The sequence below is a fragment of the Cricetulus griseus genome, chromosome 2 (genome assembly GCF_003668045.3).
Source record: "Cricetulus griseus strain 17A/GY chromosome 2, alternate assembly CriGri-PICRH-1.0, whole genome shotgun sequence".
Taxonomy (NCBI): Eukaryota; Metazoa; Chordata; class Mammalia; order Rodentia; family Cricetidae; genus Cricetulus; species Cricetulus griseus.
Window position 1 is genome coordinate 151111443 of NC_048595.1, and position 26084 is coordinate 151137526.

The window sequence follows — 26084 nt, forward strand, 5'->3', positions numbered from 1 at the left end:
TTTATTCTTATGTAGGCCTGACCAAAGATGGCAGTAATGAAAATATTGATTCTCTTGAGGAAGTCCTTAATATTTTAGCAGAGGAAAGTTCAGATTGGTTTTATGGTTTCCTCTCATTTCTCTATGATATAATGACTCCCTTTGAAATGCTAGAAGAAGAAGAAGAAGAGGAAGGCGAAACTGCAGATGGTGTTGATGGTACGTCGCAGAATGAAGGGGTTCAGGGAAAGACCTGTGTCATATTGGATTTGCATAATCAGTAACTTTGATTCAGGGACTAAAGTCACTGGGTTGTAAAATGGAGCAGCCTCCTCCTCCCTCTTTGCTTATGCAGGGCTCAACGTTCAGTGGGGCATTTGTGACTCCATGATAAATGTCAACCATGTGATCCTGCCCAGCACAGCCACTTAGCTAGTCCCTCGCTTGGCTCCCTCCATGCCTAGAAAGGAAGTGGCATTCCTCACTCCTATACTGTTCACAAAGTGCACTGGAAATGATGTTCTTGGTAGTATAATTGGTTTCTGTATCATTTTATTTCACATTATGTATTCACTAAATTGGAAATTGTGTTGTATTTAACCCTTGACAATTGTCTTTCTAACATTCATTGATTCTAATGGGAGTGAGTCTAAAACTATTCCTGGCATGACTAGTAAGTTAAGCGCTTCTCTGTTGATCTTTAACTTGCCTGCTGTATAGTGATGGCTTTCCAAGAAGCTGGTATGTTTTAATCTGTAATTGTTTAGGTTAATTGACTTGTGATATAAGTTTCTACAAATTTATTAAAGTTCTGTATTAATGGTGCTTTTGATATAATTTGAAAATAATCCCTTGTTTTTGCCTTAGGGTAGTGATGTCTCTGAATTTAAGTACTAACAGGTCTGAACATGTCTATTTCTGAAGTCAGAATTTATTTTAAAATTCATTTTCAAATATACATCCAGAGAAGGTAATCTGTAATTTTTTAGGTAAGCATATTATAAAAGAGGGAAAGTGTGACTGTGCGTCTTGCATAATCTTGTACATATTAAAACTATCTATCCTGAATTAGTCTTTTTCGATTTTTTTCTTTCATTAACTTATTAACTGTTGATTTCAGGGTTAGGTATAATATAATGCTTAGATTTATAAATTAAATTTATTAAAGTGGTCATTCATTTTAAGAGATTTCCCTCCCTATTAAGAATGTAGCAATAGCTTTTTGTTTAAAACGGTTTGCTTCATTAATACAGAAGCAGTGTTATTAGCTACATATGGATCCATTGCTGAAAAAGACTTCCTTGGTTTCCCCAGTGACCTCTCTCACTGGAGTAGAGTGTGTACCCGAGAGATTTACTCTTGCTGCTCCTTGAAGGTCTGTCAGCTTGTTTCGTTCCCTTTGAGGCTCTCAAAAATTTTGCTCAGCTTTGGGTCCTTGTGCATTTTAAACTGAATACACTGGTGTTTTAGACAGTTTTATTGAAGTATCATTTTCAAATAGTCTTTGTTTTTATGCATTTACTGTCAAGTAAGTAGCTCACCCATTTGTTCTGTGGATAATGTGGCACCTTTTGTTTCATGGTTATGAACTGCTGGCTATAGTACAGTTCCTGGAGTCAGAACACAGGGATTTGCTCTCCTAATCATACCTATTTTTGTATGTGCTTAGATGTGCCACTCATGGAACAGGACTTCTCAGAGCCTCTGTGATTGTTAAGACTGGTTTTTCTCATTCTGTGTTCTAGCAGTACATTTACTCTGTGTGTGGCCTTGGCCAGAAACATCAGACACTTCAGTATACAAGCACTTCATCTAAGCCCTCAGCACAGTAGTCTTTCTCAGTTTAGTCTTCCTCAAGACCATGTCTTAATCCACTCTGAATTTGAACACTGTGAAATAATCAAAGGTTATTAGTTTTAAATTCACAATCTTAGGCCCTACACTTAATAAAAGTCACTGATCCAGATGGCCGAGAAATGTTTTTCAAAACTATTTTATTCATGTGTCATGACTACTAACTATGGATGGTGTTTTAGTCAGAAGTGAATAATTAAATTTCTGTGTTAAAAATGTTTGTAATTAATTTCTTATCAGGTTTTGTATTGTCATGATACTAATGCACATTCCATGTACAGAAATTAATTATGCCCGTTTTCCCAATTGTAAAACAAGTGTGTGACATGGTAACTTTCTGACAATTTAATACCATCTTTAATCAGTCCATTTGAAAAGCCTTCAGTGATGATAAAAAAACAGGCAGCTGATGAACCCCTTACTTCTGTGACTTCCTTCAACTTGTGTCTAAGGCTTTGTGTGTGTGTGTGTGTGTGTGTATGCTAAAGAATAAAGTTATTGGCAAAAATGTGGTCTAAAGCAAACAACTTCTTATGTGTTATTGATTACATATATCTAAATTGTGATTTTCTAAGGCTTTGTTTTCTAATTTGTTTCAAGAGATACTTTCTTAGTTCATGTCTTAAACTTACCGACTTACCTCAAAAGGAAACTTTGTATTCTGAATATTTGAGTGTTTATTTAGTTACAGAGTTGTAAATTATTGTGCTAACTCTGCTCTTTCAGTTTTGATCACCTAAAATCCTGCCTTGTGCTGGATGCTCAGTGTGGCCTGGGCTCCCCAGAGTGGCTGTCCTCCTGCTCGGGTGCTCTGCCACTTTTCCGGTTGAAAAGGCACTGGTCTCAAGTTCAGTCACAACAGCCGATGGGGGTGGTGGTGGTGGTGGTGGTGGTGGGGAGCTGGAGATTCTGTGTTGCTCTTTAGCTACTTTCTGCAGCTGTTCTCTCCCTTGGAATGTGAGTGGTGGAACAGAAGCACCTGCAAGGGTGTTTTCTAGGAGCTGACTTTACTAACTCCGAAGCCTGGCTGCCAGTGTGCTGCTACCTGCGTGGATCCTGCTGCAGAAGCCAGGCGGGGTGGAGTGCTGGCTGGTCCTGCTTGGGCCTTTTCCTCTACAACTTGCCCCCTGCCTTGCACAGCCCTGTTCAGACATGTAAGAAAAGCTTTTCTGTGTTTGAACCCTGATTGGCTTGTATTTACCCTTAGTTATTCTGACTACAGTGTTTCCTCAGCTCTGTTAGTATCGACAGCTTTAGAGAACTGTGGAAGCAGATACAGGCAGAGCCCTGCTGCTTGTCTCTTTGCTGGGCAGTACCTCTTGGGGATTGGTATTTGCAACCCTTGCTTAAGAAAACTCTGGGCTAGCTCTGTAAAATGTAAAACAAGTCTGTGGTGTGGGCTGTGGAATTTCCTTTAATCATGATGTATATTGGAACAGTAAACAAGGAATTCAGTGACTATGGTCACGAGTTGGCTGATAGGACCAGCATGCCATATTTTTCTTATATTTGCTGAAGTAAACCTGTCATACCCTTGCATTTACCAGCTAGATTGAGGATTACTTGAGCATAGCAGGTGGGTCCTTGGCTCTATTTGATGCTTCATTGCTGAGTCCAACAGGTGACATCCATTAATGTGAACCACACATCTCTTGCTGATGTTAGTCCCCATGACTAATGTGGAAGAAAGCTGTTCCCATTGTGTACTGAAAACACAGAAGGTTCTTTTTTTCAAAAATGAAGTAACAATGAAAGTTCCCCCCCCCCCTACGAAAAGTGGCATTTTGAAATGCCTCAGTGCTAACACAGATCCTCAGGTGATCGTCTTACTCTCTCACTACTGTGCTTGAGTCTGCTTCTGCCAGTCATTTGGCTCTGTGTCTTCCTGCTCCTCTTTCACCATCTTACTGAGTTGGTGAGTTTACAGCTTTCCTCACTGGCAGATTTCTGCAGTAGTGTCGTTCCAGGTCTTAAAAAGGAAACAGATGCAAAATCTCTGCATGCATTTCGCCCAAACAGAAGTTGGGCAGCTATATCTACTGATCCACTGGATCATACCTTAAAACTCCGGTTTTGTGTAGTCTGAGTTGAGAGTAGGTTTAGTGTTCTACTGTAAGAAGGGGAAAGTGAGAAATAGACTCATAGTGATCAAGGTCTCTTCAGGGACAATGGGAGTGATCAGGTGACCTCACTGGGAAGGACAGGTACCTGTAGCCTGAAGGAGCTACTTGGATGTATTAATAGAGCTAGTCTTCCAAAGTTTTGTTTTCTGCATGTGGTTAAACATTGGATCCAACTCTTGGCTTAAGCGTTAACACATTTTAACATCAAAGAGGACATTACATTTTGAAAATGTGTTTGTAGTAATGTCTCTGTGGCAGTTGCCAAGAGCATAAATTAGGAAGTTTTCTTTAAGTGAAGAAATTGTCATTTTATTGCTTTCAAATTTCTGTTCAAGAATTTCCAGTCATTAGATGTGTTACCAATAATCACCATAAATAGATTGATGACCATGGTGGTGGGGAGAATGTAGACTGCTTTTGTTGTTGTTGTTGTTGTTTTTACATTTTCTTAATGTTTCCATCTAGATTGCCTTAAATTACATCCAGGTGAATTACAAGTAGCAAGAGGTTCTCTTCTGCTCTGATAAAATTTCCTCAACCATACATGGAAACTATTTACACTGTAGTAAATAGCATTGTTATCATACCTTTTATTGTCTAACAGTATTCTCTTTGTCTCTGGGGGCACCGATCTTAGTAGTAAAGAGAAAAGGAGGAATTGAAAGTGTGTTTGTTGATGTTTCACATTGAGTACGTAGCAACTTGAGGCAATACAAACCATAGTCCTGGAACTCTGTGTTGTAAGCATCATCTGAGCTCTCCCACCTTCCATGGTCATTGTACTTTCTCTACAGATGTGATTTTTTTATCTGCTTTTTTTTCTGGTGGACCCTGGCTTTGCCCCTGTCATCAATATTTCTTTTTGTCATAGAATTTCTTTCAAGCCATTGCTTCTCCTCCTTCAGATGTCCTATACTTGCTGGTTCCAAACCTGCGCCTTTCCTTAGTCTATCCCTGCCTTCTCCCCATCATTCTCCTCCCAGTAGCTCAGCTGCTTTTTCCTTGAAGTCACGCCTGCTTACATCCCCAACTTCAAAGCACACAGTTTTAGTCAGACACTTCAAACTGTTCTTTGTCTCCTTCTAATCTCAAGAATTGCCTGTTACATCACTTTTCCTAATTCAGCAGAGGACCCTCCTGAAAAAAGCTGGGTCTTGGTGTCCCTTCTGGGAAAATCAACCTGAAGAGGCTCAGATGACAGGAACCAACATTTTGTCTAGACACCAAATGTGATAGTTGTCCTAATCTTTTCATATAAAAAATTCCTCCAAAGTCACTGTGTGTGTGTGTGTGTGTGTGTGTGTGTGTGTGTGTGTGTGTGTGTGTGTGTGTGTAAGGTGAAAGGTTTCTTTCATTTTGAGGCCATTCACCAAATCTAAAGTTTTAAGTGCAGTGCTTTTTCTTAAGGTTTTACTACCTTGATGCTACTCCAGTGTTTGGGATTGTCCGTGATTAAGATTTAACCCTGACTTTTTATCAGTTGTAGCTCATTTGGGCTCTAATGAATGAGTATGGGGAGTAGATTGTCTGATTCCCCCACACTCCACTTAGATTTTAGTGGGAGTCTGTGCTGCCATGGAAACAGTGTGCATCCACAGTACTGGGCTGATGGTGCTATCATCTCATTCCTTTTATACATTAGAAAGTGCTCATGCATTTTAAGGTTGGTATTATAGAAGTAGGTTTAATATTAACTAAACTTGTTAGGCTGTGCTTCATGGCAATATTTGTTACAGTGCTATACTGTTATTGATCATGTTTAAAAGAATCAAGTCCTGCCTTCAGAAAGTAACTTCTCTGATGCTGTTGTTAGTCATGTTTCCTGTGTGTGACACATAGGGCCAGAGAGCATTTAGTTAATCATTGCTCCCTCCCTTCCTCCTTCCCTCCTTACCTCCTTTTCTCCTTCTCTCCCTTCTTCCCTCCTTCTTTTTGCTTTTAGATGAAGCCAGTCACATGATATTTTCAGACTATCCCTCTCCAGAATAATGCCCCAAACATTTCAACTGTAATAAGTGAAATAACCATTCTTAGATGGACTATCTCATTTGATGGACCCAGTTGGCTATAAGTAGAGAAAGGGGAGGACATTAAGAATGGAGGGATGTGAACAACAAAATCAACATGACAGCCCCTCATTGCAGAAATGGAGTTGTGATTGGAGTTTGGGGAAACAGATGGGTACTGTAGTTTCTAGTATGGGTAAACCTCGTGGTTTCGTGGCTTGTATTAGATACTTTCCAGACATAACTGTTGGGTAATCAGTTGTAAATCCCTCCCCCTCCCATGGCAAGAATTGTGTCTCCTACTTGATGCACCCAAGAAATGAATTGGCAGTCTAGAATGCCACTTTAGAAAGCTTGCTAACATGTGCATATCAAATAATGCTTATGTGAGTGGGAAATAGAAAAGGAAAATCAATTGAGATGTGAGCACATCCATGTTGTAAAAGAGTATGCTGAAAGCATAAGGTATTGATGTTTGTTACTGATGCATGTTACAGGGTTAAAAAGAAACCCATTATCATAACTTTTGATTTTTCCAAGAGTGAAAGCACAAAAGCAGTTGCAAAGTTTTTAGAGTAACAGGTTACTATGACTCGCATAATAATGTATTGTTTGCTTATGTAACTTTAAAACTTTAAATTTGAAATGATAGAGAAAAGCAGTGCTTGTTCAAAGATTAAAATTCTACCAGAATAGCTGTTGTGGATAGCAGTGGTGATGCTGTAGGGAAATGAAGACCCCAGTGCTTTACATATATCATCTGTGGCTTGAAAAGTCTCGTGCCTGCAGAGAGCGCCATGGCAGTGGCAAAGCCAAAGAGTCTTGAAGGTCTAATGAAATTATGATGCTAACTGGTCCATAGGTTAGTTATAATGCATTCCTCTTAAGACTGTATTTATGACTGATGTTTGTTTACTGTCCTCTGAATGGTAAATTTAAGTACTTTAATTTGTTTCATAGAAACATCAGTTTAAATTAATTTATAGGTACTGGATTTTAATTTCCTCAACATTTTGTCTTCATAACCTCTTTTTATCTTGTAAATACCAACAGAAGGACCTGGTGGGTTAGCCAAGCGGAAAACTAAGGCTAAAGGTATTATTTTCTATTTTCTTCAAGCAGTCTCTAGTGAATTCAGTTCATGCTTGATGGTGCATGACATTTATGGTGGAAATGCAGCCATAGTTAATAATAGTTGCTTTTTGATTTGGGCATTGTGTGTTATAAATAGCTTTTGAAGGCTAAACTGAAGGCTGTTGCTTTGCTTCCTCTAGTTAGCCTGTAATTTTAATTAATTTCCTTTTCATGTTATCAGATTTTTCCAATAGCCTGTATATTAAGAGTTTATCAATATAGTTGACTACATTTGTTGGAATGTACCTATTAAACTTATTTATGCACATCTTACCTTGATACCTTAATCCTTTCATGGTGTGAGTTTTTAAAATTTTGTATAATGATGAATCCTTCAGCGATTGATTTAATTTATTTGAAGGCTATGAGGATTCTGTCCTAAAACACAACAAAAGATAGTGTGATCTAATTTCAAAAGTTAGGTTTATAACCTAGAGCATTGGATTGTTGGTAGAGAGTTTGCTGTGTTTGATATTCTAATGCATCAAAATTGCTATACCTGTGTACTATTATATGTAGACTAACACTGCATTATTACTGTCTGTATATCCTTACATGTAAACATTGATGTCCTTTAGGGAGAGGGGCATGGAAGACATGCATGATTTTCTTTAAAATCTTTGGACAGTTTTTGTGTACAAGTGCTTGGCATATTTGTAATTTTGTGTGTGTGTTTAAGTCATCGATATGTAAGACTTTAGGGATATGCAGGAATTTAAATTTGCATTTTCAGTTTTAGGGTGAGAAAAATTTAGTTTTTAACCTGTATCTCACCAAAATAATTTTCAAGAAGAAAGTAAGTTTTATCATCTTATTTTCTTGTAAGCAACATTGAACTAAATTGCCAATAAATTAGATCTTACCTCCTGATCTGTAAAGGCAACTTAAGCATTAAAGATCCAATTTAAAAAAAAATATAGTACAGAATAAGGCTGAATAGCAGTGTGCAATGCAAGCATTTCCTGCTTTACCGTGGCATTTCTGTTTTTCTGTCAAGTGGGATGCAGACTTGCAGGTGGTTCTGTATGAATTTCAATCTGTATTTTTACAGGAGTTCAATTAAACTTTGTTAATAGAAACTCCACATAGACTGTCTAGAGAGGTAATGTCTTTGTGAGCACCACACATCCAGAGTTCACCTTGATTGCCTTTTGTGTTACATGAATTTTAGATAAATTTTTCTAGGGCAAACATCTTTCACATTTTATTATGTAGAACTTTCATTTTATTTGTGACTGCTCAAATGCTGCATTATATAGTAAGAAGCTTTTATAATTTTCCGATGAGAGCAGGAATGTGAACCTTTTGCTAACTGCTCAATTAAAACTTTAAAAAGTAATTTTATGTGACTTGGAAGAACCTGTACTTTCCATTTGATTTCACTTTCTCCAAATGCCTGGGGCACATGCACATTGGCCTGTGTGGTTTTCCGTAAGTTAACAGGGGAATACTCTTGAGAAAGGAATACTGATTACATGAAATTAGCTGTAAATATAAAAAAAATTCAGTTTGCCATTGTAAATGTTACAGATAACAAATTTTAAAGTTTATATATGTTGATTTTTTTTGCTTCCAAGAATTAAATGATATTTTACTGTGCACTTTTTTTTTTCTCTCAAGACCTGTAAAATGTAACTGTTAAGGACTTGACACTTTGTTCAAGATAAAAATTTTAATTATCTTTGTATAAAAACAAGTTAAAGTTTCTTTTCACAGCACCTTCGTTCCTTTACATATGACAATATAGTAAGGAGTTAACTCTTAGCTGCCCTTATGTATGTGTTCACTTTGTTAATATTGCATGTCAGCTAGTAAAACCATTTTAAATTGGAAAAATAAGATGAGGTATTCCAAGAAATTCTTTCATAGCTAATATTTTATAGAGGTTTATATACCTTTTTAGATGACATTTGAACTAGTAGACTAACTTCTGAATGAGAGCATTCCAGTGTGGGGTGGGTGGGGACAAGACAGCACTTTACCTCTAGATGCCCTTCTAGGATTTAAGAGGCATCATCAGTAAACATTCTTTCCTTTGGCTGGAAAACCTGAAAGCTAACGAACCCAGCAAAGAAGAACTTAAGAAGGAGAGAGAGAAAGCTGTGCTTAGCAAGAGTGAAGAGAGAACCAGGGGGAAGAAGAAGGAGGATGAAAAGAAAGGGAAGAAGGCTGACTCAGACACATCCCGGAAAGCATCCCCTAGAGATAAGAAGGACAGAGAGATGGAGAAAGCCAATCCAGACAGAAGTGCTAAATCCAAGGAAAATTGGAGAAAAGCTGCAGAAACCAAGGCTGTTCCTAATAAAGTGGCTTCCAGAGACAAAGGCGACAGGAAAGGAAGAAACCCTTCCGGGCATGCTCATGTAGCAAAGGAAAGTAACCAGAAGAGAAAGAACTGAAAGAGAAAGAACTACGGCCATCACCACCCAACGACGGTGCCGTTCTTGACTCCGGTTTGCTGCTAAAAGGCAGAGAAAATCTGGAGTTGCTCTGGTTGGGGAGGATGATACATATTAGCCACTGAATGTGCTTATTGGTGCTCAAATTCTGTTAAACAAATATATCTTGTCATGCTTCTACGTTAGAAAGAGATGAAACTTTGCAAGTGTTACAAAATGTAATAACCTCTATTTTTACTGGTATATTGATCATGTATTCAGATTAAATATGTATATAATATGATTTATAATGGTTTTATTAATATATTAAATACTCCCATTGGGGCGAGTAAGAAAGAATCTGGAGATATGAGTAGTATGTCTGTGCATGGAGGTAAGCTAGGCCTGGCCTTCCCACTCTACTCCCTTCCTGCCTGTCTAACGGCTGTCCTCACTCTCAGGTCTCCGGTGTCAGTCCCAGGCTCACTGCCTTGGAGCCCCTCCCTCCTTCCTCATTCATTGGGCTTCTTCCACATTCCCTTTCCCTTCTACCTCTATCTCTTCCACTTCTGGCCAAGGTTCAGTTCTCCCAGCCTTACACCTTGTCTCTGACCCTTAGACCTCCTCAGTTGCCCTCCCTGCCCTCCCGATCTTCCTGTTTTACCTCTTCCTTCCATTACATAGAACAAAACCAAACCAGAAAACCTTTTTACCCCATACTGGACACACCATTCTGAGTTCTGTGTGTGTGGTCAGGAATTAAAGAGTTTTATCAAGTAGAACATTTCCAAATGTATCTGTTTATGTGAGCTTCATCGACTCCGAGTCATTGAAAGGCTTTTGCTTCACTGTGGTATTTACATGGTATACTATTTTACAGTTGTTGTGATTAGATGACATAGATTCTCATGTGTGTATCATGACTGTTTACCATTTCCAGAGAACCACAAACTTGAGATCAGAATTCAACCTAACCTAAGCAATTAATAAAGGAAATCTTAATGAGACAGGCATTTCTACATGGTGTGTGCTGGTCTGTGCATGATGCTTAAATCTATCTTTTAATTATGTGCTGATTAAAAAATCTGAGCCAAGTGTGATGCCTCGTGCTAGTAATCCCAACACTTGGGAGATAGAGGCAGGAGGACCAGGAGTTTGAGATCTTCCTTGGACTACATAGGAAGCCCAGCCTAGGCTATATTAGGACCCCATCTCAAACAAAAAAAAAATAATTATAAACAAAAATGAAAGTAACTTGATAGTAGAATAAAAATGCTACTAGGAAGATTTTAATTTTTAAAATAATTTACTTTTCAAATAAAGAACTTAGAAATGGGCATTTTTTTTGGCTGGGGGCTGGTTCAAAGGTACTAAAACTGGATGTGAGTAAACTTAAATGTTTTCTGAACAAACATTTGTCTTTTTTTCCCTTAAAAGCCAGCAGCTTTTGCGACTTATAAACACGTAAACATTTAACTGTAATAAATCCCAGCTCACACAGGTGAATCACAACAGAGGAGACTTTCTGGACACACACCAAGATCTCTGTTATATTCTTACACTAAACACAAAGACCCAAAGAAATTAAAAAATGTGGTGACTTATTCTCTGTGTTGGCAGTCAAGATCTTGTGTTTTTGTTTTGTTTTATTTTCACCAAATATCAAACCATGGGTACACACAAAACCAGGGAGTCCGTGGCTCTATTGACTGTAGCTTCAGGTTGATGGATTCCTCAGTTCAGATCTGTGATGAAAGGTTGTCCTTCCTACTTCGATTTCCAACATCTTGGTCCTACTTGTAAGACACAAGCACATAACACACAAGGAGACTTCAATAGGCCTGAGAGATACTGTCTTAGTTCTCTGGAGGGTTCTGGAGGAACAAACTCTCTAGGAGAATCTGTTAGATATTTTCTGTGGACTACAGGAATTTGAGGTGGGGCATGAATCAGTGACAGAAAGCTTTTTAACATATTCCACTCACAAAGGGGCTTCTGGGACACCCGAGAACATGCCAGGATAAATGAAAGAAAACATCTACCTAATTATAGTTACAGTGTCTTCAAAATATATCCTGGTGCTAGATCTTTCTGCTGAGACAAAAAAAATTACTTGTAAGAAATTTAATGCTTTCCCTATAAATGATTCCCTCACTCCTTGCTGGAGAAAGGCAAAGTATTTAATGGATGCAGGCATGTTATTAATTTTACCTTGGTTTTGAAGATCAGTGGCAAGGGGTTATAAAGTATGGAAATGCCAAATTCCAGGCAATGAGAAGGTTTTAGGAACATAACCAGCATAAGCAGGTTAGCATCACTTGTACTTTGGGCAGGTGCTGTGAGCTGTTTCAGATCTAGATTTAGAAATACTTCTTCCTTTGAACAGCAGCACTCAGGAGTTGAAGGAGCTCATGGTTGCCAGAGGTCACAAGACAAGTGGCTTATAGCACCCAGCAGAAATACTGGAACATTACTGCACACTTTACTTTTGGGGGAATGTTTGTGAGTTGAGATTTGTTTCATTCTTTCTTTCTCTGCTTTCCTCTGCCAGTCTCTCCTTCCTTTCTGGGATACAAGTGGCTACTGAATTTCCTTGCCATTCCCATCTGGTCCAAGGTATTTGCACCCAGAGTTAAGTTAAAAAGTGCAGCTGAGCCTCAGCCAAAACCCAGGATAAGCCCTGGTGGTGAATGCGGGTTTCAGTTCTGTTCCAATCTCAGATTTACTCAGCTATTTTCCTGGTAGTTGCTTTTCATCATATTGCTATCTGGGGCTAAAAATAATCTATGTTTCTACATAGCTGGCAACCAGAAGAGTTTTGGGGAAACACTTGAAAAATCAAAACTGGATATCTCCGTTTTTGTCACATCCCTAACATTTGACATTTTCTGAGATAATGCTGTAAAATTTTTAAAAAGGACATTAGTGCACCAAATTTATTTAAAACTTGGAGATCTGTTACATTTGAGGAATAGATGTCTTAAAGATTGCTTTATGAAAATGCTTTCAAGCCTATCACTATTTCTGCCATCTAACATTCAGGTGACCTTCTTTCTAAGCATTGTAGCACTGATTCTTTGCTTTGTCAGCAGGTCACTCGCTGACAGTGTTCTCTGTGAATTTCGTTATGTTTAACTCCACCTATAATTGGTTTCTGCAGTTTTACACTGCGGTTGCTTAACTTGTCTAATGAGACACGAATCAGTCAGCGTAGCTGCTTGTGTTACTTTGCAGAGCTGAGTGAATTCTAGAAATTCACAGAGAACCTGCTAGGCTAGAATCTGCTTCTCTTGTAGGTTTTTAACCTCAGCAGTTCTGAATCCTGTGGGGATAAGAATTCCTGTTAGGTGTTTCCACTGAACAAGAGAAAGACAATGAACGAGTGTGATTTTACTAAGGTAACTGCAGCCATTTTCCATATGCTGGGTGGGTCTTCTCATCTGTTTCATCATCTGCTAATGCCCTCTGGAAATAGTCTCAAAATTGATGCTGTGGATTAATTCACCATAATGTACACCTTGACAATGGTCATTTTTCTCATTTGTTGGTTGCTTATGACAACTTATGTCAGAGTGGCTGTGAGAACCCATGGAGGCTGCATGTGTGTGAGCAGCCAGCATTCTTGGCTCCTCAGGTTCCTTTTCTACAGAACACTGATGATGGTGGATCCTGGAATCTCAATGAGGGGCTAAAGTGAGAGGCACGGAACCAATGGCTCCCATTCCCACTTCTGTCAACAGGCTGTGAGATAAGTCCCCAAGTTTTCAATCCTTTTCAATGCCATGTCTTCATAAAGGGTTCAGCTGGATCCATATTTTCTCCCATGGTCAAGAGGGCAAGAGAAAATACTAATGAAGGCCACACGTGTGAGGCCTGGAATGTCCAGCTCTCTGTCAGCGTGCTGTGACTGCAAGGAGGAAACAAGATTTGAAAGGAGAGTAGTGAAGTGAAGTAAATTATGATCCTAACTGTACCCAGAACATATTTTTCCACCAAGCAACTTTATGCTCTTGAGGAGTTGTCAATGAAAACAGATTCAACCACTAATGCCCAGTTAGGCAGGAGTCAGTTATTGTGTTACCATTCTTACTGTTCCTCAGGGAGTGGGACCTTATTTGGGTATTTAACATTACTTGGGAATGTTCTCCTGTATTCTCTTGGTTACATGTGGTAAGTGTATTCCAGGAACTTACATGGACAGAGAGCTTTGATGTGTCACACCACTGTGAGGTTGAGGAGTAAGAGCCTGGGTGGTTATTCTATATCTAGTAACCTTGGGCTTGGTCCCACCTCAGGCCCCTTCCTGAACACTGTTTTCCTTCTTAGACACGGTCATGTATGCTCCGGGTCAGGTGAATTGTTATTGATGGGGGCCAGGATTGCTGCAATTGATGAGACCGATCCTATCCAGTGTCCACTGTGGATGAAGGAGCACTAGTTCTGGAAGGAAATTCCTTGTACTAAGGGAAGCAGGCGAGGCCCTAGTTAGCAACGATTCCACACTGGCTTTCCACTATAGGCTTTGGGTTGGTTTCCAATTCTTGCCTCCTTCCTTCTTTGCCTCTGCCCCATACAAAGAGTTGAGGAGGACTGGCCAGAATAGATATTTTACTGTAAGAAGCCATCAGACAGAAATCCCATCCTGACCCCTGACTTTTGGCAATTTGGACAATGAAAGAATAAAAGAGAATGCCAATGTAATGATAAATACAATCAGGTTTGTTTTGCTGTGGATTTCCATTTCTCCTTGCTCTACCCAAGGAGAACATTTTTGTTATGGAAACTGAAGGGTGAGTATTATATGGCAGACATATTTTCACACAAATCTTCCTTCCTTTCTCCCTCCCTCCCTCCCTCCCTCCCTCCTCCCTCCCTCCTCCCTCCCTTCCTCCCTTCCTCTCGTTTCTTTCTTTCTTTCTTTCTTTCTTTCTTTCTTTCTTTCTTTCTTCCTTCCTTCCTTCCTTCCTTCCTTCCTTCCTTTCTCTCTCTCTCTCTCTCTCTCTCTCTCTCTCTCTTTCTTTCTTTCTTTCTTTCTTTCTTTCTTTGTATGGGTGATTGAATTACAATGCCTGACAAAGGCCAATCATCAATTCTTTTTGTTTTTGAGACAGAATCTCACTAAGTTGCCTTGCTGGCTGTCACTGTCACTGTATCTCAGGTTGGCCTAGATCTTGCAGCTTTCTTATCTAACCTTAACCTGAGATTATAGCATGTGCCACTACCCCAGTCTAAATGAAAAATCAGAACTAAAAATCCTCAGTAGTAAACTGGAGTTCCATATCCTTTTCTTTCATTTGTTCAAGGATATAACCACATAAGCTTGATTTTTATTTTTGATTTGGTCCATTTTTTTTTTCCTGGAAGTCAACTTTTGCAAAAACTTTACATTAGTAAGCTCTATTTAAAGCTTTTGTTATTTGTGACAGTGGTGTTTTCAAACTACCCACTGGTTTCTCTGTGGGGGTGCTTCTCACTCACTCACTCACTCACTCACTCACTCACTCACTCACTCACTCACTCACTCACCACACACTCCTGAGAATCTGCAGTGTACCAGTGACTTGATGGAGTATGCCTCAGGGAGACAGGTAGATGGAGTCGGCATAGTGAAATGCTGTGATGCAATGAAAGGCTGAGGTAGGTAAAGTGTAGCTCAGCTCCTGTGGCTGTTCCCTCTACTGAGAAGGCCCTTTCATGGGACCCAGCCCAGCTGCACTCAGGGTCACCGTGCCACGGCCACCATGTCCAGCACTTGCTTCCTCCTTGCTCTCAGACTGGTTTGTACAGTGCTTGACTAGTAGCCAACTGTCTACAGCCAGTCGTTGCTTGCTGAATAGGGGATATGCACAATAGATGAGGTGAAAATTTTTAGGTATTTTAATACTATTAGAGACTTTTTTTTTGAACACCAAGCAAATTCTATTAACTGTTTCTATTGCTATGTGCAAGGGATGGGGTAGGATAGGAGGTTTCTTTTTTGAATAAGTGAAAAAGTAAATTGGTGTAAAAAGCCATTACTTTACTTGGTTTAAGTAATCTGTCTTTAAAAATCTTAGGGGATGCTATTTTTTTGTCATCCTTTTTTCTTGGTGGAAATCAAAGGTGTGTCTGGGGCCAGTTGCTAGAGGTGAGATCCACAAACTCCACGCACTCCCACTTAATTCAGGCACTGGGGCTCATCCACACCACGGTGGATGCACATCCTTTATTTCCAGGATGATTTCATAATGTTAAGAGAGTCCCCTTTGTCCGAGCTTCGCAGAGTGTTTTTGCTGGTCCTGAATCCAGGTTAGGACCATTTTGTCAGTATTTATTTGGTGACACGCATTTCCTCTTTTTAAAATTTGTCTATTCTGGGTCTGATAAAGGAGATCCCTTATTTTTATCAGGGGTAGCTTTTGGTTCTGGTAGCCTCAGATTCTTGCTTGGTTCTGAAACCATTGGTGTCCTTCTAAAATCCATATTTACTGATCATACAAGGCAGGAACAAAGAGAACATTTAGCATGATTGATTAGCATGTATGCTGTTTTGGAGTTCTCAGACTCTGTGGGGTTTCAGTATAACTCTTAGGAAAGGTGATCCCTTCATGTTGGACTGGAGAGACGTAATATCCTAGAGCATTTGCTGTGTTTAAACCCTGCCTTCCTTCCGTGTCCATGACTCAAGCTTCTGAGCTTGCTCTTCCATTGCCTGAGGATTGCAGTGTAGCTCCTTGGCCCTGCCCCTCTGGCCTTTGGAAATCCACTGAGATCTAGTTGCTGAGCCCTTTCCCTGACAGTGCCCTCTTGCCCACATCTCTGTAACATCTACTCACCTAGTGACCTCAACAGTTTCTGTTTCCTATGTTTTCACCTGTTCCTTTTCCTGCAGGGCTTGTATTGCACATACTCTCCTGCAGGGCTTGCATTGCACATGTTCACCTACTGTGCAAGAGTCCTTCACATTAACAACTGATGGATATTTGTTTAATGAATTTACATATACCATTTGGTAAGCTTGAAGCTATTACATATTTATGGAGATAAATATATTATTTTGTTCTCATTCAGGTCAGGTATGGTTGGGTGGCAGTGAATAAAGTAAAGCAGGTTAATAATAGGCCCAGGAAAATTGTGTCCAGTGGTCAAGGGTGCTATGAATGGTTTAAATGATGGCTTCATTTACCTTTGATGGCTGCTTGCATTTTTAATAAAATGAGAGAAGCAGTTATTGATAAATGCAAATTTTAAAGTTTCCTAATTGTCTAGTGAGTCTACAGAACAACAGTCAAGGTGTTGTAAGGAAAATTTTCCCCCCTCCTATCCACCATTGTTATAGCCTGGCAACATTTGCACCTGGACAGTGACAGTAAGCAGCTGCAATGGAGTCTACCTTCTCTGGGGGACTCCTCAAGACTCCACAGCAGAACAGGCATGTCTGATGTCTTGTCTGGAAGAGGCTTGCAGCTGGGAGCTGGGTTGCTTTCCGAGGCTAAGGTCGGGTCTGAGAGCGAGTCTGCTTCTTCTGCACTACTTGTTAAGTTAGAGCCTTATCTTCCTCAAGCCAGTGTGAACTATAGTTTTGTTGTATGCAGTTATGGGACTAGACAACAGACACATGACATTTCAGAATACAACTTTTAATGTTCATTGCAAATCCCAGCCTATCCTTTTGTCATTTGTACTTCTCAGTAAGTGGCCCCAGCTTTAACAAAAAACAAACAAACAAACATGAACCCTTTCCTTTGACTCTGAGTTGGTCACTTGTGTTATTTATGTTTCTGGTATTGTGAAGTAGAAGAGTCGAGTCTACAAGTGTCCAGGGCCAGTGCTTCTCCATGGGTTGTCAAAGCCATTTCAGTGTGGCTTGTGTTGTGAAATGTTAAAAGTTTATAGGGCCCAGTGAATATATTTCATTGCTTCAAAGTTTATAATGAAGTTTATTCTTGCTAAAGACACCTCTGGCATAGCATTGACCAGCTGTTATTATGTATGCCATTTGTCTGATACATTGGGTAGAAATGAAGCCATGCAGTATTTTCTCCTGCTGGATCAGTTCCCTGTCTCTTGTTACAGTTTCATGTTTTTTTATCCTTTGAATTATAAAGACAGATGACTCCTAGCTGAGTTACAGAAAGATGGCTCTTGTGTATTGTGTGTGAAAACTGGTAGCTTTCAAACACTTGTAACATTTCTTTCTTTCTTTCTAAAATGAAATGGACTTTTCCAAGTTTGGGAAGAGTGGACTTGCAGGCAGTTGAATGTATGTACCATTTGATGGGGACTCTTTCATTGCTCAGTGCATAAATGGAGGCCATTTGGAAAATGAGGTTTGTATGTTAGTGAAGGAGAAGTTGTAGCTTTTCACCATTCTGAGACACTTCTGAGAATATAACTATCCCAGGACACCTGGCATACACCAGTACCACCCCAGGGAGACTACCTATGATACAGAAATGGTGGGCACTGGCAGAGAGGAATCTGGTAAATAGTAACAGTAAGATTGATGCAGTCCTCATTCTTCCTCACATTCCTATGCCAACCAGGTATATTTAAGGAGCTCTGGCTCTGCAGTGAGCCTCTGCAGCAGTGGGCTAGTGGAGCGGACCCCACTGCATGTCCTTCTGCAGGCATTTCTGTGGCTGTTTCGGTGGTCAACCATTGGCTGAAGTACTGAGTACAAAGACAAATCCCATGAGTTTATGGAATCTAAACTTTTTCCTCATTGATTTAGCACTACTTATTCATTGATGGTTCCTGATCCACTGTCCAGTGAGAGGTGAAAGAGTGGGTTATTTAAAGGAGAAGGCAGAGTATTTCCAGCCTGTATTTCAAGTAGATATGAGGTGTTGTAAGGTCTTCATCTCTATCTTCACTCTCAGACAGTGAACTAGTTTGAAATCTGTCTTATAGTTAGATTACACTGACAGGTAGAAGGCAGCTGTGTGGTGGCGTTGTGTGCACAGTGTTAAAAATGAGGAAATAGAAGATAGCCGATCTTGTAGGTTGCCTTTGCTGTCTCTGTAAGGTTTCAGAAATGGCATCAGGCAGAGACAAGAGTAGGAGAGCAGGCAAAGAATAAAAACACAAAATGTGTTGAACTGAGAAAGGGAGAAATAGACATTGGCTCTTAAGTGGTGCTTGGGATTCCCAGAGTGCTGAGCATTGACTTGATCTTTCACCCAGCATCACTGCACACACTTTCCTAGATGCCACAACAGCTTCAGTCCTCAGGGAGAGCAGAGAAGCTCAGGGTTTTGCAAACAGAATTGGACTCTTGGTCATGCCTTTGTTTCCTAAGCATCTGTACTTAATTAAGGTTTTATCTAATGCCCCACATGTAAAACATCAAAGCACTAATTTAGTATTTATGTGGCTTTAAAACAGTTTTCGTATTAACTTGCTTCTCGGCCTTGTTTTCCTTTAAACAAGGGACTTTTTGATATGTTTTAGAGCCAGAGAAAAATACTATGGTTGCTTATAGGTGGCCCTTTGAGAAAACTGTAAAAAATGAGTTACATATGATTTACTTAAAATTCTAGTATTCCCAGAAGAATCAAACATTACGGGGGAATTCAAGTTCCCACTGTGCATGGGTTGGCTTCAGGAGTGTCTTAATGCTTCCTTCTGCTGAGCTCTGACCATTGGTTTAGAATCCTCATCCTCTTAACACGAGAGGGCTTAGACTCACACTGAGCTTCTTTTGGCAAGGTTAGATGTGATTATGTGTTGCCAATATTCATGAATGCCCTTAAAAATGTCTTAAATACACTGAAGACTCTTGGGAGGCGAAAGGGAAAACTTTCTTCAGTTTTAAACACAATACTGGAAAATCTGAATTTCTTGCACCACTACTCAAATGTTTGAGAGTTATTTTTCCTGATTTAATATGTAAAAATGATTTGTAAAGAAGTGTCAGTTAACACTGTGAATAAAAAATGCAGGACTTAAAGAAAGATCTACTTCGGAGAGGTCATTCCCAGCAGAGGAGGCCAAGCCACCGGCTGAGCTGGAGGAGCAGGCTTCTGACTTTGGGACAGGTAAGTGTCACGGAAGACTCTAGGGCATCCCTGGCCTGCAGGTGTCTTTGCTGTCAAGCAGCCATGTCTTCACCCAGTTGTTTAAATTGTTTACAAAAGGAGTTACAATTTCTTCTTTTCTGAAATTATAATCATTAATTTTGTAGTGAAAATGGATGCAGGGTTTTCATTTTTGTAACCAAGACTCTGAGACACAAATGGTTGCACATTGCCCAAGACCATGCAGTTAGGAACAGCAGAAGGCAAGAGTGTTTTGATTCTAATTCCAGCACTTTTTGACCACATCACATCAAAGTAAGAACAGACACAGACTGTACACAGCCTGGTTCATGAATGACTTCCACATGAATGAGTCCAGCAGGAATAATGAGCTCCCATCTTTTTTATATAAGGGCCCTGTCTGCACTGAAAGCCTCCCTGGACCTTGTGATGCTGTTTCCATCCCTGTGGCATCATAGATCAGGTCGTAGTATTTCCATAAGGGGACTTTGACCTATATTTTGGAAATGTTGAACTATTCTAACAAATCTGGACATAAAATTTTAATCTATGACCACCTTTTTCTGCTTGTGACAAGGTAATTGTAGACTGCAATTAGCTTCAGTGCTTGTCTTTCTTGCAATACTTAAGAAAATTGGTGGTTTCTTTGCGCCCCCTATTGGAAGTGCTACATACATATTTATTGGAAGCAATTTACAGCTCTAAGTGTGCTGTTGAATAATACTATATGATTTCTTGCTTCATCCCTTCAAGGAACAATATATGAGTCTAAGTTTTATTATTTGTTATTTAGAACCTTAGTAGAATTTATTGTCTCCTTCTCATACCTATGGAATTGGTATATGGTTCCAGAATCCATCTGCTTTTTTTTGGGTAAAGGTTTTTAATTTAATTATTTGAATTTAACCCTTACTATTTTACTTTGTATTAAATAGACTTGTAATTTTAAAAATCTATTTTTTCAAATGAGTACTGGATCTGAAATTTTCCATGTGCTTCCCATTCCCCCTTCTTGTTAATGGTTCTTTGCAAATGATTGCCAGTTAGCAGGTCCGCCCTCATTCTCCCCAGCTTCTTGGCAGTGTTTTCAGATTGCATTCTGCCCTCTCAGCCCTTCTCTTATTGAAACTTTAGTTCCTTTTTCCTTCTCTGGCTCCTTCCATCTGTTTTTCAAATACAGATACTTATCTCTAAGTAAACTAAAGCCTTTGATGCCCTCCTAACTCCCACCTGCTACAGGTTCCCTCTCTTCATTGTAGTAAACACACTTTTGAAAGAACACACTACATAAAATTCCCTTTTTTACTTTCCTTTCTGTCCATTCTTTAACCTGTTGTAGTCTAGCTTCTACCTCTGCACCATCTCCATGGGAGAAGAAAGACATGTGTAGAATCATAAATGAATTGGCAGGGAGTTCACTGAGTTCTAAACCGGTGCTGGTAACACAAGTCTGGGAAAGTGTAGGAGGACCTGCATTTTTAGTTCTCAATCCATGGTGCTTAGGTTTCCCTGTCTAGGAAGTCAGTAAAGAAACAGCTAGAAACTCTATATGATACCATTGGATGCTTTTCTCAGCACTGTCGGAATGGGCCCCAATGAGGAGACTGTCACAAACCCTGGGAGACAGTGAAAAAAGAGTAGAGATTAGGGACCTGTATAATTATGTCAGGATGTCTATATGGATGACTAGTGAAACAGAAATAAAACATCTTTATGCTTTAGAAATGTTTTATTAAGCAATTGGCATAACATGGGTTAAACTTTTTCCCTTCCTGAATTTATTCTGACTGTCACTGAAGATCTATACTTTTGATATAACTCCTGCCATTGGCATTATCTTACATGCAGCACTGATGATACCAAGATGAAGTCTATCATGTCACCAAACCTGCAAACAATGTCTCGCAGCAACAGCTTATTTGTTGTGTAATGTTGGGGTTTATCAATCTTACAGTCTGATAAGTAATGTGGTGTTGTTGGAATGCCATCATTAACATCCACTTTTGTAAGTCACAATTATCTGAGCCTTGGGGTCTGGCTTTCAGATACATTTTTCTGAAACTGACAGGGTATTCATTATCACACAAGCTTCAGATCTGTGGGTCTGGCATCCCTACTTACTCTGGTCCTCATTCCAGCAATGGTGCCCTTCCTCCCAACTGCCAGGCGTGCAGGCGTGGATCACATTGTTTAGTCTATATGGAATTTGGAATTTGGTCTTTTCCAGTATCCCTCTTTATGAAAGCTTAGTCCTTGCATCCTTCTAACATGAATGGGAATTGGAAACTGAAAGCATTATCTCTTAGGCTATTTTTTAAAAGGAAAAAAGTCTATGCCTGAATTAGTTTCTTCTTTAAAAGTACCTTTGAAAGCCTTTAGTATTTACATCTGCTGAGCAAATAAGGCCAATGTTAAGTGTGTTCTATGTTTGCTGACGTAGGGGAGGAAGTGGCATATGGATATGGAAAAAAATACATAGCCTCTTAGCCAAGTATAGTCATCTTAATACGTGTGCAAGTGGCTTATTTAAGTGTTGGAATTTTACATTAACTCTTGAGTGTTATGTTTTTTTGTTATGTTTTATAATTATTTTAGAAGTCCAGAATGTTGAAGATGAAGTAAAAGAACAAATTCAGTCCCTTCACCAGGAATCAGCACACACAGAATATGGTATGAATTCAATTCTGTTTTGTATAAGTTACTAAAATAGTTGAGTTTCTGTAACTACATTCCGAATAATTATAGACCAACTATTATTTCTGAGGGGGCGGGGTGGGGGAGAGCACTGGATATACTTTCCAAAATTCCACCTCACTGTGAAGGAGTTTTATGAACATATTTAATTTTAAAATCATAGGAATAAATGAAGATAAATAATTCAAGGCCAGCGTCCCATCACAAATATATGGGAGAGTCAGAGTGGAGTGACCAATACAGGCCAATGAGCTCTGGCTGCTTGTCTTGACGTGGTCCTCCACCCTCAGGAGCCATCCTCCACATGAGGAGAGATGCTCCTCCCTCAGGAACTATCCCAACCTTCAAGAGTGATCCTCTACCTTCAGGAGCTTCTCAGCCATCAGGAGTGAACCTCTGGAGCAATCTTTCTTTCTCCCAGTTTTCTTGATGTTTGACTGGGTTACCCAAGCAAAACATGAGAAACAATTTTACAGGTCATGCTATCAAAGAGACCAGGAAGTATCCTCCCAGTGCTTGGCTCTGGTTTCTTGTGGTGGGGTCTGTGTAGAGAATATTGAATGATAATTCATTAATTGGTGTGCCAGAGTTTCATTGGGATACTCCTAGAAACATCTCCTGATAAAAGCAGATAGCATGACCCCATAATGTAATTTGTGGAAGGTTTGTAAAGCGGCAGGACATTGGCACCCTGTTGTCTTAGTGAGACCTGAGGGAAGCCTAAAGGAAAAATATTATCTCACGAAGTCAGTACCTTACATTGTGAGTGGATATTGCTGATGGCTGCTGACAATGTAGGAAGGATTGTCCCCTATAATTCTTGGTAGGCTGTATCACTGGAATGTATTTCTTCCCCATAGCACACAGGCTACAACTCTCCCCACCCCACCGCTGTAGCACAAGCACAAGGAAGATGACATCTAAGTACTGAATTCAGTGTGATAAGCTGAGAACTGCCGTGCTGAGTGACAGGATACTGAGTGAGGTTACCAGGCCTAGGACTCAGAGACACTCGCTGGAGAGAATGCATGCCTTTTAGAGCAGAAGAGTTCACCTGGCCATTGTAATTAGAGACCCAATGTGAAGATGGTCAGAATGGCTGGCACAGGTAGAGTGAGGACAGAAAAGATACTTACTTTGAAGAGGAATTGGAGCTACTGGGAGGGGTATAGGAGTATAGTTTGTTCTGCCTACAGTCTGAAGAATAGGCGGGAACATGCCTGAGTGCAGCAGAGACCAAATATGAAGTCATGATGGCCCATGAAAGTCAGCTCTACAAGGGTAGGGATGCAGAGGAATGGGAAGGCTCAGCAGCTGTTTGCCAGCAGGCCCAGTGGATAAGGTGTAGGTGATGAATAGCAAACCAAAAGAGGAAAGAATCCTAGAGCCTAGTTCCCTGCTGTGCCTTCTTGCTTCTGGTTTATATCCTTATAGAAGCTTTCTCCATAGACAGTTACATTTGTGGTCCATGGTTTCAGACATCATTTATGTCTTTTTAGTCCTGCAGATGTCACCAGTGACTTACCTAAAGTAGTAGTACTGTACCCAGTTACACACAGCACAGTTCCATTTGGGTATGCCATGGGTGACTCAGGATGTAGCCATGCCGAGCACTGAAGGCTTTCTTCCAGTACAGTGTCACAGCTCCCCATCAGCCCTTCACCAGTGCAGAGTCACAGTCCCCATCAGCCCTTCCCAGTGCGGTGTCATAGTCCCCATTAACCATTCCCCATGTCAATTGCTCTTACTTGAGCTTTTTATACTTTTTAATGAGTTTTTCTATTGTGGCCCAAGCATTTTCTATGATTTTCTCGTTCCTGTAGCAGCAAGCCCTGTCTAATTTGCTTTCAACATGTGTTCTGACTCTTGTGCCTTAGCTTTGACTGTCACCTCTTGCCATAGCCCTGTAGTGGCATTCATCTAGGTCTGTTTCTGTTCTCTGTTCTGTGTTGGGTGTGGCCTTATCAGCTGTGTCTTTTCAGTCCCAGCCTTTGCTTCTCTCCCAGCCTGCTGTCTCTGTCTCCTGCAATAATTCCCGCTTATATGCCTCAGGACCTTTGCATCTGCTGTATCATTTGCTTGTGTGTGTTTCTCATCTCCACCCCATCTTCACCTCACATCAGATTGAGCATGACTTCCCTGGACCTATTGTCATAAATTCCATTGCTACCTCCCACCCGCCATGTATTAGCTCTGTGGTTTGAGCCAAGTCCTTTGTACTTCAGAGTTGGATAGTAACGTCAACCAAATGGGGAAAGTGCAACAGCACAGGGAGTTGACAGTGCTTAGTGTAGTGAGCCCCCTGGGTGTGCTTGCTTTTTCTCACACATGGCTGACACTTGCTGCACAGTGGACTCAAAACCACTGGACAGTGCCTGCGTGGTTTCTCTAGTGGAACAATGGCACATCCATTGAACAGTAGGGTTGACTGATAGTGGTGCAAATCACAAAACTTCTCTAGAGGGGATGAAGAGAGAAGGAAAGAGGACTGTACTCAGTGGACAGTTACAGCTCCCAGTAGCAATTAGATTTGGTGGGTGGTTTTGTGGATAGCAGGACTAAAAGGAGGAGAAACTCTAGTGCAGGTGGTGATGAAAAGACAGGAAGCAGATCCTGTACACCTTCCTATAGCTCTCTGAGGAAACCTGGGATCTGTGAAAACAAAGAAAGTACTGAACTCTGCCCTCATCTTTATCACATACCATGGCTATAGTGTCTGCTGTTTGAGGTACAATGGCAAAATTAGTACAATTTTTTTCTCAGTCTGAAGATTTTGTAGCTACTTCAAATGTCTTCCATTTCTTTCTTTTTTTTAAATCAATTATTAAAAAAAGAAAACAAAGTATGAAAATATTATTCCTCAGCATAGCCAACATCACTATTCTTGTGCTTTGGAGCCATTATTAAGTTAAATAAGGATTCCTGGATTATAAATAACCGAGTCACTAAATCTGATACACATGACTGCTAGGTGACTAATGGGCAGGTTGAGTATACAATGTTGATGAACCTGGACCAAAGGGTAATTCATATCCCAGATGGGAAGGAGAGAGATGAAGAGGGATTTCATTACTGGGAATCATATTTAAAAATGTTTATTCCTGGAACTTTAAGGTTTCATACTGTGGTTGGCCCCAGACAAATGAGACTTCAGAAAGCAAAACTGCAGATAAGGGACACCTTCTATAAAAAAATATCTACACAAATAGGTCTATATGACTTGGTGAAACTGAACATCACTATGCCACAGTGTGGAGAATAACTAAAAAGGGTTTCCTGTGGTCATGGGGGCAGTTCAATAGCTGTAGAGCGAGTCTCGTTATTTCTACAGTAATTGTAATGGTAATGACCACACTGGACACTTATAATGGACAAGGCATGCTCACAAGTATTTTCATCCTCTTACCAATACTCTGAGCTGAGAATTATTATTCTAATTTTAGGAAGGGAATCTCAGGCATGGAGTAGGTAATTTGTTTACACTCAGACAGCTGTTGTAAAGAGCCTAATTCCAGAGCCTGCCTCCTGAGACTCCAGATTCCCAAACAGCTGAGTCCAGCTCACTCAGGTTCTTCAACTGGAGCATTGTTTACAAGAAGTCATCTTCTGGGAACCATGCAAGTCACTGTAGAGTAACCTGAGGGCAAGGTCACAGGCCAAACTGTATTGAAATGGAGAAATGTAGCATGTTCAGTATATCCTAAAGAATTCAGCAAAGAACTTTCTGTCTCTATTAACTAAAATACCTAAGCCTAGGTCAGTTGAGATGCACAATGTGAGATGTATCTGGGGTGCAGCAATGTGACTTAGTAGGCAACCAGCTGCTCTCCACATTAAAACATTTAAGTTATCGATTATAGTTGCTATGTGGAATTTGACAGTTCTCAATGAAAAGTC

General features: G+C 40.1%; 1 protein-coding gene across 6 annotated transcripts in view; it reads left to right on the forward strand.

Annotated features, from left to right (window-relative positions):
• Nucleotides 1–26084, forward strand: part of Asph (aspartate beta-hydroxylase) — a 181376-nt gene that overhangs the window by 42328 nt on the left and 112964 nt on the right. For 3 of the 6 annotated variants that reach the window (XM_027398886.2, XM_027398887.2, XM_027398889.2), the window contains 2 exons: nt 7016–7057; nt 9152–10487. In XM_027398886.2, coding sequence (XP_027254687.1) covers nt 7016–7057; nt 9152–9495 — 386 coding nt within the window. In that variant the 3' untranslated portion in view covers nt 9496–10487. Of the gene's footprint in view, nt 1–15; nt 1048–7015; nt 7058–9151; nt 10488–19397; nt 19494–22088; nt 22164–26084 lie in introns of those variants that run through there. The other 3 variants (XM_027398883.2, XM_027398885.2, XM_027398888.2) reach the window with 2 other exon arrangements.